Below are 16661 nucleotides of genomic sequence, written 5' to 3'. Positions count from 1 at the left end.
TTTCTATCAGTAATGGACAGAAGGAACAACATGTATTACATATTTGATATTCTTACATCCTATCCTCTACTATCCTCATCCCATCCTCATCCTATCCTTCATTCTGTACAGAAAAATGGAACGAGCATGATTATGTACAGATCTGGAATGTGAGAAGAGCAGTGAAAGGAAAAAATAATGAAAAATCTGACCCTCTGTCATCTCCCCAACCCCACTACACACACACTTTGTTCTGAAAATTTTCTAAGATTATCAAAATTTCCTTTGTATATTTCAACCAGCATAAAAACCCACAGTGCTTGTGCATGGATCAACTCTTCATTCTTATTCAGCAGTAAACTTGAACAGCGGATTTCACCAAGACACACACATTTTCTTTCCAAAATGAGTTTATGTAAGTAAAAATACTTGAATTAGCATGAGAATGTCTATCTTTCAGAGTCTTGAAAGACTCTCCAGAGCTCCCTAGCAAACTTGATTTCCCACAAAAGTACATAAACCCTGAAGTTATTGAGTACTTTTTAGGTTAAATGCTCTGATGCAACTTTGTCTTCTCTATCTATTGATTATTTTCCTGTATTTCAAACCTTTCAAACTTTCAGAGGACTATTTCACTGTTTCTACTGAAGGTTATATCGTACATTGAAGGTTATAACTTACATATCCATTGATGTCAAGATCTTTACCTAATTCAAGGTTATAAAGACATTTAAATCTATTTAAAAGCTGTATTCTTTAACCACACTTTGCCAACAACACCTGTTTAACTCTCTTAACTGGAAATATGTAAATACAGAGCCATCCAAATTCTGGATTAATTGTCAAAACCCCAGCCAAATTGTAAAGACCTACACAAAGTACTAAGAAAAGGGGAAAAAACTATAGTAACATCTATTACTAATGTTAACCTCATACCATCAAGACCCATTAGTTTACGTACACTTGTCCACTGTTAATCTATCTGGGTATCCAGGCCTTCTACTTTCTCATGACAAGGAAATATTTTTCTGTTACCTTGCCCATAAGATGCATTGGTGTGCTCACGTGTCTAATTTGTGCATCAGTCTTTAATCTCTGATAGAAACCCAATTTATTTGGCAAATCACAGTCAGAAATGGATGAGGCTTCAGGTATCTGAAACTGTACTTCTGATAGGTATTTCCAGGAATAAGAAAGATCAATTGCCTGACACCATGTTAATTGAATATTTTGAAGAAACTGTTCTGAAATAAAGATTGCTTCAGACTTAAAATTCAGTAGGATCATTTACTGACTTCATTTATTTGTCTCCTTGACAGAAGTGCTTGTTTAAAGTATCTTTTTGTGATTTAAACCACTTCTCATTATAACAATGTTTCTGCAGTCTTAGGTTCCTCTAAGTAGCTGGCTGCTGACGGACGAGAAACAGAATGTCTCCTTCCTCCCCACCTTTGACTTTTATTGTCAATGTTGATTATTTATTTTAGTGCTTCTCCCTTGTGGACGATTTAGGTTTCCCTTGCTGAGCTGCTGGTTCCTGCTGAGCTGGATAAGCTTTGGAAAAAATAACTTTACTATCAGTACAAGGCAATGACAGTGAGATCAATGACAATACCCCAAATGCCAGGACACTGCAGGACTTTGAAAGAAGAGAAAAATGATACTTGTTCTCTTCTTTTTAATCATCATCTTAATGAAACACAATTCAGCTTGAACTTCTGGACAAAAACAAATTGATAATCATGTCAAGCCTTTTTCAAACTAAAAGCATAATCCCCTGTAAAATGTATATATATAATAAAAACAATGGGCCATATCCCAGAAGAAATAAGCAGAGCTGTGTGAGCTTCATCACCTGTCTAAGCCAGCTGAGGAGCTGAACCTTTTTCAAAAATTCCTTCTTTCTTTTTTACTCTGTCTCCTATTTACTTCTCATTTTTTTGAAGACATACACTGCATCTGTGACATTAATGCAGAAACCTGGAAATGGTGCGTGGAGAACAGGTCTGGCTGTTAAATGCTGGCTCTTATTTGTGAAGTGCTGCTATGAGCAGAGATGTGTAACAGTGAGCCAGAAATGCCCATTAATTCCCTGAGCTCTGAAACAGCAAAAACTATCTCTGGCTTTTTGACTATTTTCTCCTTCTGTGATGGGGGATGAGCAGAAGGTCAAAATTTGAAGAAAATCTACTGTTAGATCTGCATGCCAGTGAATGTTTCCAGGTACTGCAACATAATGTACTATACAGCTCAATTGTTAGAAAAATACCCAACAATTAGTGCTTTCTCAGACCACCCCAGCTAGGGCTAAGGATTTGGGAGCCATCCTCAGTCCACTCTAATAGTCTGCATGCCGTCACCTTACTGTGAGGCTGACAGAGTTAAATGACAGGAATGTAGACCCTTCCATGCTGGTTGGTCTCTATGCTAAAAAACAGTCCCAGGCTTATTTAATTTACTAGTAAAGACATAATTCAAGTTAAATCAGGAAGAGTCAAGGTGCATTCCCCAGGGTCTGATCACACACTGTTATTTTATTTGCTGAAGATCTGCAGCTGTTCATTCCTTCCTCCCTCTCTTTCTCCCCAAGGTCACCTCCTGGCTCCATAGCACCAGTTCAACTCTCTGTGTGGCCATTTGAAAAAACAGATTTGTGAAATTATCCAGCTTAAGCATCCAAAATGAAGTAAAACAAACAACTAAAAAAGACGTAGGTATGTGCATGTGTGTGTGTGTGAGTGTACATGCATGTTTCTAAGCAGCTGAATCAGCACAATAAAGCTCTAGAAAACCTCCAGGGAGGGTGGGAACATGAAGGCAAAGGCTGTGACCTTTAAAATGGGATCTTAACTCGAAAGAATGATAACTTGTAACCACAAACACCCACACTTCTCTTCAGTGTGTGACATATTAACTACTATTAAGACATACACAGCCACTATTAAGAAATACACAGGCTCTGAATTCACTCATATCCCTACAGTTTCAGAGTCCACATGTGCTAATAACTTGGATTTGGTTTTGTACCTATAAGCTGAATACAAGAAAAAGGCTCTTTGCCTGAGGTTAAGATGGTCCCACCTTGCAATGTTAGTTTAGACTCCTTAAAATCCCCTACCCGCAGAGAACTGCCACAGAAAAATTTTATTCTGCTGTTGAGCCTTACATAAGCACATTTGGCAACAGTATATCTGTGCCCAGCTGGGAAAAGACATCACAACGTCTGACTCCCTGCCTTCATACTGGCAAGTAATTCCTCTGCTGTCTTCTCAGCTGTGGCTAGATCAGGTTGCCTTTGTTCCCCAAAGGCAGAGCACTCGGATGGCAGCTGAAGTAAGTTTCAAACATTAAAAGGACTTTGCACCAACATATAAATAAGAAAGGTAAGAAAAACACAAAAAAAGCATGCACGTGAAAAATTCTTGTGTCATGTGCAACCCTTCAGTCCACAGATAACGGGGTGCAAACAAGCAAAAGACATATAGGTAAAAGACAGTCTGCCTTATGTCTTGCCTTTCAATTTGCTAAATGTTCCCTAGACTTTAATTGCTCTCAGTGCCAAAGTTCACACACAAATGCAAATCAATAAAGGTTAAAAATATAAGAAAAAAAGAACATGAAGAAAAAGAAGAGAAGAAGTAAAATCTAAGATACTACTAAAGCTGCTATTTGGCCTGCAACTGAATGAAATTTGAGCAAATCCATGTGACTCAGTTGGGAATTTCTTTATCCTTATTTACATTCAGCTCCCGATATCTATATCACTTTTGCTATGATCTATATCACAGGCATAGAATCCACTACAATTGGGGCATCATGCTTGGCTTCTTGGCCACCAAAGCTCAAATCCTGAATGCAAGTATACTACATAGGTTAGTGAATAAATTAATTACTTTTTAATTGTGTTATAGCTAGATTTCTGACATAAGCCTTGCTTTGTTGAAAAAGATATGAAGAGCACCATTTGACGTATTTGCTATTTTTCTAAAATCAGTGCAAATAAATTCAAAGTATACTCAAGAGACGCAAGATTCCTCAAGGTAAGAGTAGGTATGTAACTTAATTCAAAAGGGGAAATTACTGGCAACAAAATCATATTTAAGGGAGAGAAAAATACCACAGGGATAACCATAAATAAATGAAAGACCAAAGCATATAACATCTCTTCTGTCACTCTGCAAGCTAATCTTTAGTCAACATTTACTCTCAGCTTTTAGAAAGAGCCTGCATTCATTGGAACTTTGACTGGAACTCCCTTAACTTTAAAAGTCGATAATTCATTCTGTCTTTAGGTCACCAGAGAAGTGTCCAACTTAAACAATGAAACACATGTTGATTAGTGTGGGGGCTGGAAGAAACAGGAAAACATTGCATTTTAATTTGAATCTTCTACACACTTGACAAAAAGGGGAAATTTTTTTGAAAAAGTATTGAACTATTTGGATGGTATTCTTTTAAAATGATACACCATCATGGGCAAATTGAATAGCATTTGCATTCAAGCTGTTTGTTCAAAATAGTTATTTTTGTTCCAGGTGGGGCTGCCCATATGCATTGTGCTCAACAGCTATGAACAAAACCACTAGAGGAAATGTTTGCTTCAGACTTTAGGGGTAAAAAATTCATACAATAATGTTACTCTGTTCTAAAACAATAGTTGCTTTGGAATAAAAAGCATTTTTCTTGGCTTTTGTGTATCGCTTATTTAAACAAACTAGTGCACTCAGGATATCATTTAATGGTGCTCAGAGGTGTCACAAGGAATTGCATTTATCAGTGCAAAGTTAAACAGTGCGGTCAAAGTATAAGTGTATTTATTCTTATCTGGGGGAGCTCACTGAGAAAAGGGACTACATGACAAACATGAGGGGCATCATGAGTGGGATTTGAGATGAGCTATGTAAAAACCTGAGGGAGGTGGTAAGTGGATATTGGGTGATATCTGCAGAGAACACAAGGGAGAAAGAGGCTTAAAGCCTCAGATATGGGATCAGTCTATTATACTTTTCTTTATTCAGTAACCAGTCATGACTATAAACTAAATAAACTCAAAGTTCCTTACATAGCTCTCAACCTAAAAAACCCAACAGAATCTGACTAAAAATGATGCTTTACCTACAAAATCATGAAGCATCCTAGAATCTTAGATGTAAAAAGAAGTTTCTCTATTAGTTGTGTTACAGTTTCAGATGGATGCTATGTTTAATGTCAATATGATGCCTCTATAAAGTATGCCTCTATATGGTAGCTTCTTTAAAAGTAAACACAAATGGGGCAGGTCCCTGTTCTTTATTTTGCCCAGCCTTAGATTTATGTTAATTACTGATGATAGATAAACTGATGCAGATATTGATTTAGCTAGAACACTTGATGGCAGACTACAGTGTACTAGTAATTTTTTAGACAACTGCATGAGAGAGCTGCCTGTCCATCTGTCACATCTTGTTTTAACTGTGCAACTTGCTTTGTTAATCAAGAGACTCATACAAAACAATATTGTTTTCTGAAATACTTATGTGCTTGTTCTTATTTCATGACCAAGCCCTCTTGAGCTCTTTCCCCAGAATGGTAACATTAGATCCACGTTTCATTCATTTCCCATAAATAATGCAGCTTGTCTGCTGTGGTATATGGGGTACCATGTTATATGTAACAGCTTACTCAAATATTTTTCAATTGCACAAATACAATAAGGAATGCTTTTTTTGTAACAGTGACCTATTTATACCAGTTATGCCTCATTATCTTTTTGTACTTCAGTTTCAAAATGCAAATCGGAGAAGATACATTCTCTTCTGTATTGGAAATATGTACATCCTATAGATCAGATGAATATAAGAATAATATATTCTACTCTTTATTTCTTGAATTGGTCAAACGACTTTTTTCCTTTGGAAATTAAAAGATTAAACTTCTTAAAAGCAATTTCATTTCCTGAATGGACTACCTTATTCTGTTCTTCTATGCTTATGATACCAACAATTCGAAATTTGTAGAAATGTTCTGAAATACAGAGTAATCCCTTTCTCCACCCCTTGTGGTTTTACCACTGCAACAGTGGTTTTACCACTCACAGGGAAAGGCCACCCTTTCGTGGCTAGAACATTTTATAATTCTTGCTAAAGGTCTGATTCTCCACAAGTATCACAATTTTCCTAGTAAACAAAAGAGGATGTAGTTTATACCACATTTTGCATAAATTTGATTTTGACTAATTTACTTCCTCCTGTCCCTATTCAATTATTTCTCCTTTATTTTAAACAGAATGATTATGTTTTTCTATTTTTTCTAAAAACCTACATTGCTTGCTAAAAGACATTTTAGCTTTGACTGCATAGATTGATTAATGCCATCTAAAGATTAAATTCAGTGGAATAGGTTTAACAAAAAGGATTAAGGCACCACTGTCTGCATGATGAGTATGATACCAATGAATGAAATAAATTAACATGCCATTACTACACTGAGAACAAAATTAAATAAATAAATGGGTGTTTTAATCTGGTATACTTCTCTCCTTCTTAAAAAATGGCATTGCCATTTACTTAGCCTTTTCAGTCACATCATAACAGATAAGAAACTTGTTTTTACTAGAGTGAAAGAATAGCAATTCAATCTGTGTGTGAAAAAAAGAATGGGACAAGTCCTCCTCTTTTGTACAAGGACTTCAGTGGAGTTTTGTTTGTCTACATCAGTAGAGAACTGGCTTGAAATGTTGCATAGACATGAAAGAAAACTATTGATTTTATTATGTGGATGCTGTTCCCCGATGTTTAACACAGTTATATCACTTGAGCCTGCAATACTGATAAACAATTCATTTTGATTTCTGTCACTACTATTGCATCTAAGCAGTATATTTATTATAATATAATTTTAAAGATGAATCATTCTGTTCATGTTCATGTCTCACTTCAATTCACATTGCTGTCACTAAGAATAAATGTCTATATCTTCCTGGTCCAGCCTTTTACCTAAGCAATCCCTAGGTACGTCCCTAGTGATACTTCCAGTGGTTCCGCATCTCCACTATTGCCCATTAGAAAGTGTCCAGGCTCTTAAAAGTAAGGGAGTACTGCAGGTGGGGGTTATGAACAATCAGTGTTTTCTTTCATTTTTAGCAGCTATACTTATCATAAGGTAGAGCAACATTGCCGAGTTGAAAAAAACACAAGTAAGTGTAGGTATTCACAGTTTTTTGTAGAATCAAACACCTATGGAAAATGTTCCTTTCCCATATTGTCATGTACAGTGAAATTGAGGTGACTAAATGTCAGCATCTGCAATGTAGATGTCTGCACCTGAGGTAGCTATCTATATTTAAGGGAGAAAAATGTTAATTTATCTAATCCTATAGGAGATGTCTCAAATAGGTCAGATGAATCATGATCTAAAAGAGTTTGTTTCTCTCTGCACTATTAAAAACAGCAAAGGGAGATGATATTAGATTTAGATGTTAAAATTAGGTGAAAAGAATCTTTCCAACAGTCTGAAGCAAAGTGTTAAAAGATTTCTACAAATAAATGTATGGAACAGCTAACACATCTTCCCAGCTAAAAATTTACTTTAATTCAGCTCTTCTGGAGAATTAATGAATGCAAACATTTTATTTTTCCACAGGAAAATAATTTAAAAAAATATATGTCCCAATATAAAATGCCAGTGCACATGACAGCTAATGGAAAAATGCTATGGTGAGGGCAATGAAGGATAGGAAAGAGAGGTGGAGTGGTATCTGAGATATATCTTTTAGATATATGTCCTGTGTAAAAACCAAAAAAAAGTAATAGCAATAGTAGTTAAACAAGCATCTGAGTGACAAACATGCTAAGAATAAAACAGCATCACCTGCTAGGTGAGGCAGGTCCATTTCTTCAAACCTTACACTACAAACACAAGAATACTTTCTAGATTTAGTTAAGAAAGTTCTATTCTGGAGACCCCAATTATACGAGCCGAGTGATCAGACTAGTGACACAGCATGTTACTTTTGTCTTACCTCTATAAAGAAGATACTAGCTGCTGATGTTGGATGATGATACATATAGACTGTCACGAGGATAGCTGCAGCCACAATGAGAACCAGGACTAGAATGCCGACAATTAAGCCGGCATGAAGTGTTCCACCTTTCTTCTCCGCCGCACTGTCGTCTGTGGAAGCTGCACAAATGGCACACTTATTAGCACAGTATCTTATGTCTTATCCATTCCATTTCACAGCTAGCAACTGAGCATTTGCTTTTTCTGTGTTACAGGCTCCTCATTTTCCACAGCCCAAGTTGGAAAAAGATGTTAGATGTCTCTTTCCCACAACTGAATATTCTCATAATCTTAATGAACAGATATTTCCAAATGTTTTACTAATTCTAACTCAATGAACAAAATTAATATCCTTTCTTTTGAATGCAATCTGGACATTCTGAAGTTCTTAATTACCTTCATAATGATTTTTGCTTTGATTTTCTCATAAAACTGTCACAGTTTTCCTATAGACAAAAAGTACTAATTGAATACGTTTTGAATGTTGTATTTTTTTTTCAAAGCTTCAAGGTGAGACATGCCACAAACCCTTGTGAGGTCTAGCTAATAAATACATTCTGAAAGCCTGATTCATTAGCTTGGAGAGGGGTTTTGAACCACCCTGTGCAACTGAATCAGACAGCCAAAAGTGTAACAGATGGATGTTAAATGACCCTGCAATATTCTAATCTTGGTCTGAATGGAACACTTATCATACCAAAGTATTACAGAAGACCATCCATTTACTAAACTTGATACTGAGAGGCCGCTCATGCTATGCTCCCATCAGGAGAAAAGAGGGCTGTCTCCGTCACTGAAGCAACTTGTCAGCAGTGTTTCCAAATAAGTGACTGGAAATCTTTTAATAACACTGTAACCTGTGTGGAAAAAGTCTCTCAATAAATTAGCCAACATCTGTAGAACTGCTTGTGCTCGGGTATGATCTCTACTTTGGACAACCTGGAGTATCAGAGCAAGTACAAACATGGTGATAAGCAATGATTCTTCAGCATCGTCTTGCAAAAAAGCAGAAGTGCTGTTCTACCCACCACTGCAGGCAAAAGAGCAATTCAGAAGCCCTAGGTTTAAGAAATACCAGCAGACCACTGGTCATTTGGCTTCACACACTTATATCATTCTCCTAATATTCCCATTGCTTTCTGCCTTTCTGGCAATCCTTCAAATCCCCTCCACGCCTTACTCCATACAAAACCTGGCTCTGGTTTTGCTTATGAGAAATTTTCTTTCAATTCCACTTTTAAATTTCCTCTCACCATGCTTGTTTGCCGAGCTGACTATAATGAAAATTGTTGATTTCTGCAGTCATCCTTTTTGTTGTGTCATCCCCCTGAACTATTTGTTTGGTTGTCTTAGAGTGTCATGGTCTGTGAGGTCAGGGACTGTCCCTTTTGTTTGTTCTTGGAAAACAGCTATTGAGTTATGGGTACCACTTCAAACAAGTTACTGTTATTGTTAGTAATAGTAACAACAACTATAACAACAACAACAACTGTACATGGTCTTTTACCATTCATCAGATTGTGACTAGAGCACTCCATGCCAATATTAAAAAAGAGAACTGGAAAATAATAGAAGAAGGGTCTATTGATCTAGGTCCTTATACAGCATTAAATGCCTTGTATGAGGGGCAATAAAAGAAAATAGGAACGGTTAACCTCAGTGTAACAGCTCATCCACGTGTGGCAGCACATTTTCTCACCAGACCAAGGCAGGCTGCATGGCCTAGCAGATTGCACGGCACCATTGTGACAACAGGGAGAAAATGAAAATGAAGATGTATTATCTTAGCCAAGAGCTATTTCTAACTATAACATGGAAGTGAATCTATGGGAGAATGAAGTGATTCATGTAAATTTCCCCTGCTTTTGTCCATATTTCCTCAACCTTGAGTCAGAACAGCTGAAACCCCGCAGCATTGCTCTGCTCTTTCCCATGAAGTCAGTAAGACAGCTTGTGGAGTAAGGAGGTGAGTGACAGAATCAGAGGATAATGTAAAAGAACCCAATAATTTGAGAGGCTAAACTAGGATGTGGGAGGCATTAATGAATCTAATAAAAAATTGCAAGCATGGACCCCCCACTTAGGCACTGCCTAATCCTGAAGGTATCTTTCTTTTTACTGAAAAGTTCATGATTACCTGTTCACACAGGAACTTCAGTTTTAATTTTACTGACTGTGCACATCAAGTTTGAGCTTGGGCATGAACAGGATCCAAGAACCAGGCCCCTCCCTGCCTAAATCCTACAAAGGGACTTACTTAGCTTTCTTAAAGCTTAGTTCAGACAGATGTATAGGAACTTTCAAAAAAGAAAAGCAGTGTCAGCCCTATTTGATTTTTTTTTTTTTTTTAACACAGTACATACAATGAAAATTTCCAGTCCATCCTTTACGTTGCAGTGAAAGAAAGGAGATATTGCCTAGGATGTGGAAGATCTATTTTCAAATGTATTCCCACCCAAAGGGCACTTAAAACACTTCCTGGTAGTTGTAGCACTATGTAGCAAAGGATGCAAGATTCATGGTGGAGACAGGAAAGAAAGCTAACCCTAAAAATGGTTCCTCTAACTTTCAGGCAGCAGAGTCTTTTACTTGACGTAATCATTAATAATTTGTTAAATAGCTATTCACTTTCAGCAGAGAATAGATGAATGTATACAAGCTCCAGTTTTAATTTCTGTTCATGCACTGTAACAATATTTAGTACTTGCACATATATTTCAAATCGCCAAGCAAATGCAAATTAAGCAATTGAAAGGCCATCAAGAAAGGCCTGCTTTATTGTACATGCTCTGGGTTGGGCTATTAATTCCCAGCGATGAGCAGTTAGTTGTGTGAGTCACCCTACTGAGAAGTAACTGCTCCCCAGAAGGAGCAGGGGATTCAGAGTTTGTCTGTCTCATAATTGTCTTTTTGACAGCTTCATACTCTCCGACTCTTCCCTTCAATGCCACACCAGTGCATCATAAACTACTTTATTACTTGTACCCGTTTTCAGGCCAATTTACACTAAATGAGTAATTTGTATTGTTACTATGTTATGGTTGAAGGCAGAACATCATATTCTGCATATTAAAAAATGCTGGACTTCAGCAAATGTCCTAACAAGTCTGTAAAGGCCATCAAATTAATCCCCTTTGATCTGATATTTTCTCAGTGTTTAGCATCCAGCTTTGCAAATGAGAACACTGTCTCTTCCAAGTAACACAGGTGACAACTGCCTGCCCAGATTTCTACTAGTCTAGGGTGGAGCAATACATGGACATCAGTGCAGTGATCAGAATGCCAAATGCAAAAAATAATGAAATACAAGAAATGCTTTTCTTAAATGACAACAAGTGTGAGTAACTTGTAATTTCCATAATCGAAATTCAGTTCATTGACCCCAGGGCTCAAATACTCATGAGAAATTGATTTCACTCTCTTTGCACAGAGACAATAAACAGTGTTGTCAACTTTGAAAATACTCTCTGCTGTAAAATCAACTGACAGTTCTTTTAAAAAGCCACCAAGGGAAATAGATGAAAAAAACAGACACCAAAAATTTTTCAGGTGCAGAAATCTTATTAAGATTATCACAGCACATCTGCTGTTCCAGGCAAGGCTAAACCCGTGGGAGGATATTTGTCTTATGACCAATCCTTTCCCAAAAGGAACTTTCTCAGTGGAACTTTCCCCTAACTTTCCTTTTCTTGTGCTCAAAAAAGCAATTGTTACATCCAATATGCTCTATTTATAACTCCTCCTCTAATTCTTACATGTATAAGCCTTTATACATGTATAAAACTTCTGCTGAAGGAGCATGTTAACATCTGCAAGGTTAGTCTGCTTCTCATTAGGTGCTGAATGACAGCACAGAAACAGCAAGTAACTTTTTTTCCCAAATACAAAGGCACACAATACAAACATGAAATAACTGTTCTCCTGCTGGCATGCTGTTTAAAAAATAAAAGTGAAAACACAATAAAAATGTTCTCATTGTTTGCATGATAAACACATAAAGACTATATAATCTTTGGTTTTATATTACTATACTATGTCTCTACTTAGAGTCAGGTTAGCTTCTTTTGGCGCATGAAAAACAAAAAACTCAAGGATTTATCATGGATGAAAATCTTGTCCTGGTTCATGGGGACTGGGATGCTGACTTTAACAGGAACAAAGGTGTGTACAAAGTGGGACTGTTATTTAGAGTGTTTGTAAACACATTGTGGATACTTTCTCAATATTGTTTATCTCACTATCGCATATTAACCATTGGGATCTGCAAAATAATGAAATACAATGTTTTCTATTATCTAAATTTAAGGTTTACACAAAGTTTCTATTGTGATAGTTTTATATATGAGAAAACAAAATTGTGATACATACATGTACACCTCTCATGATATGAGATGGAGAAAAGTTTACTTACCAGAGATTAATATCTCTGTCTGTGAGACCAGTGATACAAAAAAGTTTTATGGTAAAAATGGAGGAAAAATAGGTGAAGTTCTGTTACCTCCTGGCTAGAAGCTTTCCTTTATATAAAGTGACATGGAACCAAGGGCAAATGACAGACAAAAAGTAGAATTTCATTGTGTGGACTTGGAAAATAAAGCTTTGCTTTTTCCCTCCAAGAGCCATATCATTCCTTTTTGCTCTTGCATTTTGATCAGATGGTTAAAAGCTCCAGTTCAAACTCACTTCTTATATGCATGTGCATCTTTAAGGGATAAAATGCAATACGCTATTTGACCCTCCTGACTGACACAGCTATGCTAGCAAAGCCAGGGATACAGATGACCTAAATAGCAGCAATCAGCCTAAAGATGATAAATCAGTACTGAGCTTTGTTCTTTACTCCCCTCTTTTTACCAGATGAATGCACTTTCATGGCAAATCCCTGAATTTGTCACAAAGAGATAGAGAACCGTGCAATTTCTTCTCATATAGGAATGCTTTATGATAAAAGGAGTGTTTGCTGTTAGGTCACGTGGCAGCAATTGGCTGAATTCTTAATGTTCATCAAAACCTATAATTTTTTTAGCTGGTTGGTCAGATGAATATGACACTGTACGTGGCACTGGTGAGGCCACACCTTGAATACTGTGTTCTGTTTTGGGCCTCTCACTACGAGAAAGACTGAGGTGCTGGAACATGCCCAAAGAAGAGCAACGAAGCTGGTGAAGGGTCTAGAGCACAAGTCTGACGAGGAGTGGCTGAGGGAACTGGGGTTGTTTAGCCTGGAGAAAAGGAGGCTCAGGGGAGACCTTATTGCTCTCTACAACTACCTGAAAGGAGGTTGTAGTGAGGTGGGTGTTGGTCTCTTTTCCCAAGTAGCAAGTGATAGGACAAGAGGAAATGGCCTCAAGTTGCACCAGGGGAAGTTTAGATTGGATATTAGGAAATATTTCTTCACCGAAAGGGTTGTCAGGCATTGGAAGAGGCTGCCCAGGGAAGTGGTTGAGTCACCATCCCTGGAGGTATTTAAAAGACATGTAGATGTGGTGCTTAGGGACATGGTTTAGCAGTGGACTCGGCAGTCTTAGGTTAACAGTTGGACTCAATGATCTTAAAGGTCTTTTCCAACCTAAATGATTCTATGATTCTATCACATGGGTATAAGAGCATCTGTGCAGCACTATTGGTACAGAAATGCTGGTTCATTAAGTTGACAGTGTTTCTGGCATGTTCTTAGTTTTATGGCAAAATGGGTCCGGATACAACTGCATGAAAATAGCTCCTACAGATGAAGCAGACTGGAAAAAATGTATAGGTACAGGTATAACCATGTCTACAGTAGAGACTTATGTACTCTTTTACCCTTATCACTTATAAGTATGCAGTACATAAATTAAACATTACAGAAACAGAATGTGTGATAATATTTTCAGAACCTCCATGCAAACACGGATTTTTTAATAGTTTAGTTGCTAACTGCAGAACTTCCCTTGCATTCCTTAATGTACACATTAGGTAATGACTATTTTGGTACTGACCATGATTTTGAAGCTGTAGTATGTCCAGCTTTATAAAAATACATTTATTAATTAAAGTAGATTGTGCCATACTATTAATACTAATGCAAAACAAGTTTCTTATTGTTTTTACACAAAAACCACTATCCTTCAAATACTGGCTTAGGAAAGTAAGACATGCTTATACATTATTGTTACTATAATTATATATCATTACATTCTATATAAACATTTAACATGATAGTTCATATTTTCAAAGAGCTTGCAAACAAATTGCCAATACCCAATCCACAGAATCTAAAATTAGGTGGAATTAAATACAGATAGAGTAGATCTCTAAGGAAAAGTCACATTTTAGTCACAGCCATTTTTTTGATTGGAACTATGCAAAAACTGTCCTGATAGTATCTCAAAGGGGAGCTTCTTTGCATCATTATTTCAACTGGAAAATTATTATAGAATCACAGAAACTTGACGATCCTTAAAGAAGGTAGCATTTAGGTCACTTAAAACTTGCTGTGACAACACAATATAACTCTCTTTTATATTGTTCACAGGGATGCCATTCTCCATCAGAGACTGTAAGTTTTGTAATTCACTCTGTATAAAATATCTCAGTCTGAAGTCCTGAGCTGTGGGGGAAAGTGAGATATACTGAAAGGTGATTTTTTAGCTGCCCATTTCTATTTGTTGATTGGGTGCTGGGAACTACTTTTGCTAGTTATATACATTTGATGTATAAACAAATGCATCTACTGCATGCTATTCGATGTATCAGAAATCTATGGTAATATAAACCCAGCTTTTCAGAAGTGATCTAAGCAAGTAATTAAGCAATTTTCATCCCTCTCTGAGGTTTATTTCAGGGTAATAAAACTGTCTGCCATTGACAGTGCTGGAACATTCTGATTTTGGGAATATCAGATGAATCTGGCAGGTCAAACCTGTCTCTCCTCACTCCTATCCCTGTTATCTGTCTGATATACTACTGTACCTATGTTAATCTCATTCAACCATCCTTACACCCACAGCTGTTCTTCTTCCATAGCCATCCTTGGACTGTTATTGGTCTGGTTCCTCTCATCCAGGACCTCCAGGGTGTCTGATAGCTGTTTCACAGAATCATAGAATCATTTAGGTTGGAAAAGACCTTTAAGGTCATCAGGTCCAACCATAAACCTAGCACTGCCAAGTCCACCACTAAACCATGTCCCTAAGCACCATGTCTACACATCTTTTAAATACCTCCAGGGATGGTGACTCAACCACTTCCCTGGGCAGCCTCTTCCAGTGCTTGACAACCCTTTCAGTGAAGAAATATTTCCTAATATCCAATCTAAACATCCCCTGGTGCAACTTGAGGCCATTTCCTCTCATCCTATCACTTGCTACTTGGGAAAAGAGACCAACACTCACCTCGCTACAACCTCCTTTCAGTTAGTGGTAGAGAGCAATAAGCTCTCCCCTGAGCCTCCTTTTCTCCAGGCTAAACAACCCCAGTTCCCTCAGCTGCTCCTCATCATACTTGTGCTCTATACTCTTCACCAGCTTCGTTGCTCTTCTTTGGACAGGAATGAGAAGCACGTTTCCACATGAGAGATCTCTACAAGCCATTTGGCAACACCTCCTCTCCATGTGTTTGCTCTCCTCTTTGGGCAGCCAAAGAGCAGACACCCTCTCTTGCTGCATGGGGTGGGGCCAACCTGCACCTACAGATCCAAGTTCACTGCACCAGCCCTCCACCCTATTACGTCCTTTCTAGCCTGGAAGCTGTATCACCCTATTTGCATGACCATGGCTTTGAGTTAATGTGCTCCTGCAAAGAGGGAGGACATAATGTTTAGGACAGCTGAGCACACAGGGTTACAGCCTACAGTGAACTCAGCAGAGCCACTGGATTTTTCCCCTCTTTTGGGCCTCCCTTTACATCTGGAATGTGAGTTTACCCGGAAACTGCTTGTTTTATGGGGCAGGTATATGGTTCTCCAAACCTACGCTTTTTTCCTGTACATAATGCAGATTCCTTAACAGATGATTAATGACGACCTACATACAGTGACTGTGGGAGGGAATAAGGGAATGTACAGTTAGAAGGAATCTCCAGAGGCTCAGAGGACTCTCCATTAAAATGTTCTCTCTACATCTTTTAGGAACAGCCTGCTCTGGACTTATCTTCTTCACAGTAATGGAGTGTGATTGTCTTGCTTTTGTGGGTTCATTCCCTTAGTATTTGTTAACATTTTGAGGTTAAGCCATTGCTACACTTTACTTGGTTTCATGATGATTTATAAAGTTATGGCTCAGTTAATGCTTTAAAAATTGGTTTCCAATTGCATGTAAGGAATGAAAGGTGGTCTTTGAGTGAGAATATTACAAACTGTAACCCACAAATGCTGAATTCAATATCTGGCTTTGCTATCAATTTTCTGTAGGACCCAGGGCAACTCAGTAAGTCTCTCCAAGACTGATCAACTGCTTAGTGCAGCAAATGGATGAGAGTGCACTAAAATAAAATCCCTCTGTTTACAGATGACAGCACTCTAAATGTGTTAGCTAAGGACCCTCATTCTGCTCTAAAATATCACCTAACGCTACAACAGTTGTGTGGTGGGTTGGCCCTGGCTTGATGCCAGGTGCCCACCAAAGCCACTCTATCACTCCTCCTCCTCAGTGGGACAAAGGAGA

At 37.7% G+C, this 16661-nt stretch overlaps 1 protein-coding gene across 1 annotated transcript in view; it reads right to left on the bottom strand.

Moving 5' to 3' along the window:
• PLXDC2 (plexin domain containing 2) overlaps positions 1-16661 on the bottom strand; it is a 283218-nt gene that overhangs the window by 7225 nt on the left and 259332 nt on the right. Inside the window, exon 13 of the mRNA XM_072854412.1 lies at positions 7979-8139. Coding sequence (XP_072710513.1) covers positions 7979-8139 — 161 coding nt within the window. The remainder of the gene's footprint in view (positions 1-7978; positions 8140-16661) is intronic.

This window comes from Ciconia boyciana, chromosome 2 (genome assembly GCF_034638445.1).
Source record: "Ciconia boyciana chromosome 2, ASM3463844v1, whole genome shotgun sequence".
NCBI lineage: Eukaryota > Metazoa > Chordata > Aves > Ciconiiformes > Ciconiidae > Ciconia > Ciconia boyciana.
This window is presented reverse-complemented; position numbering and strand designations above follow the sequence as displayed.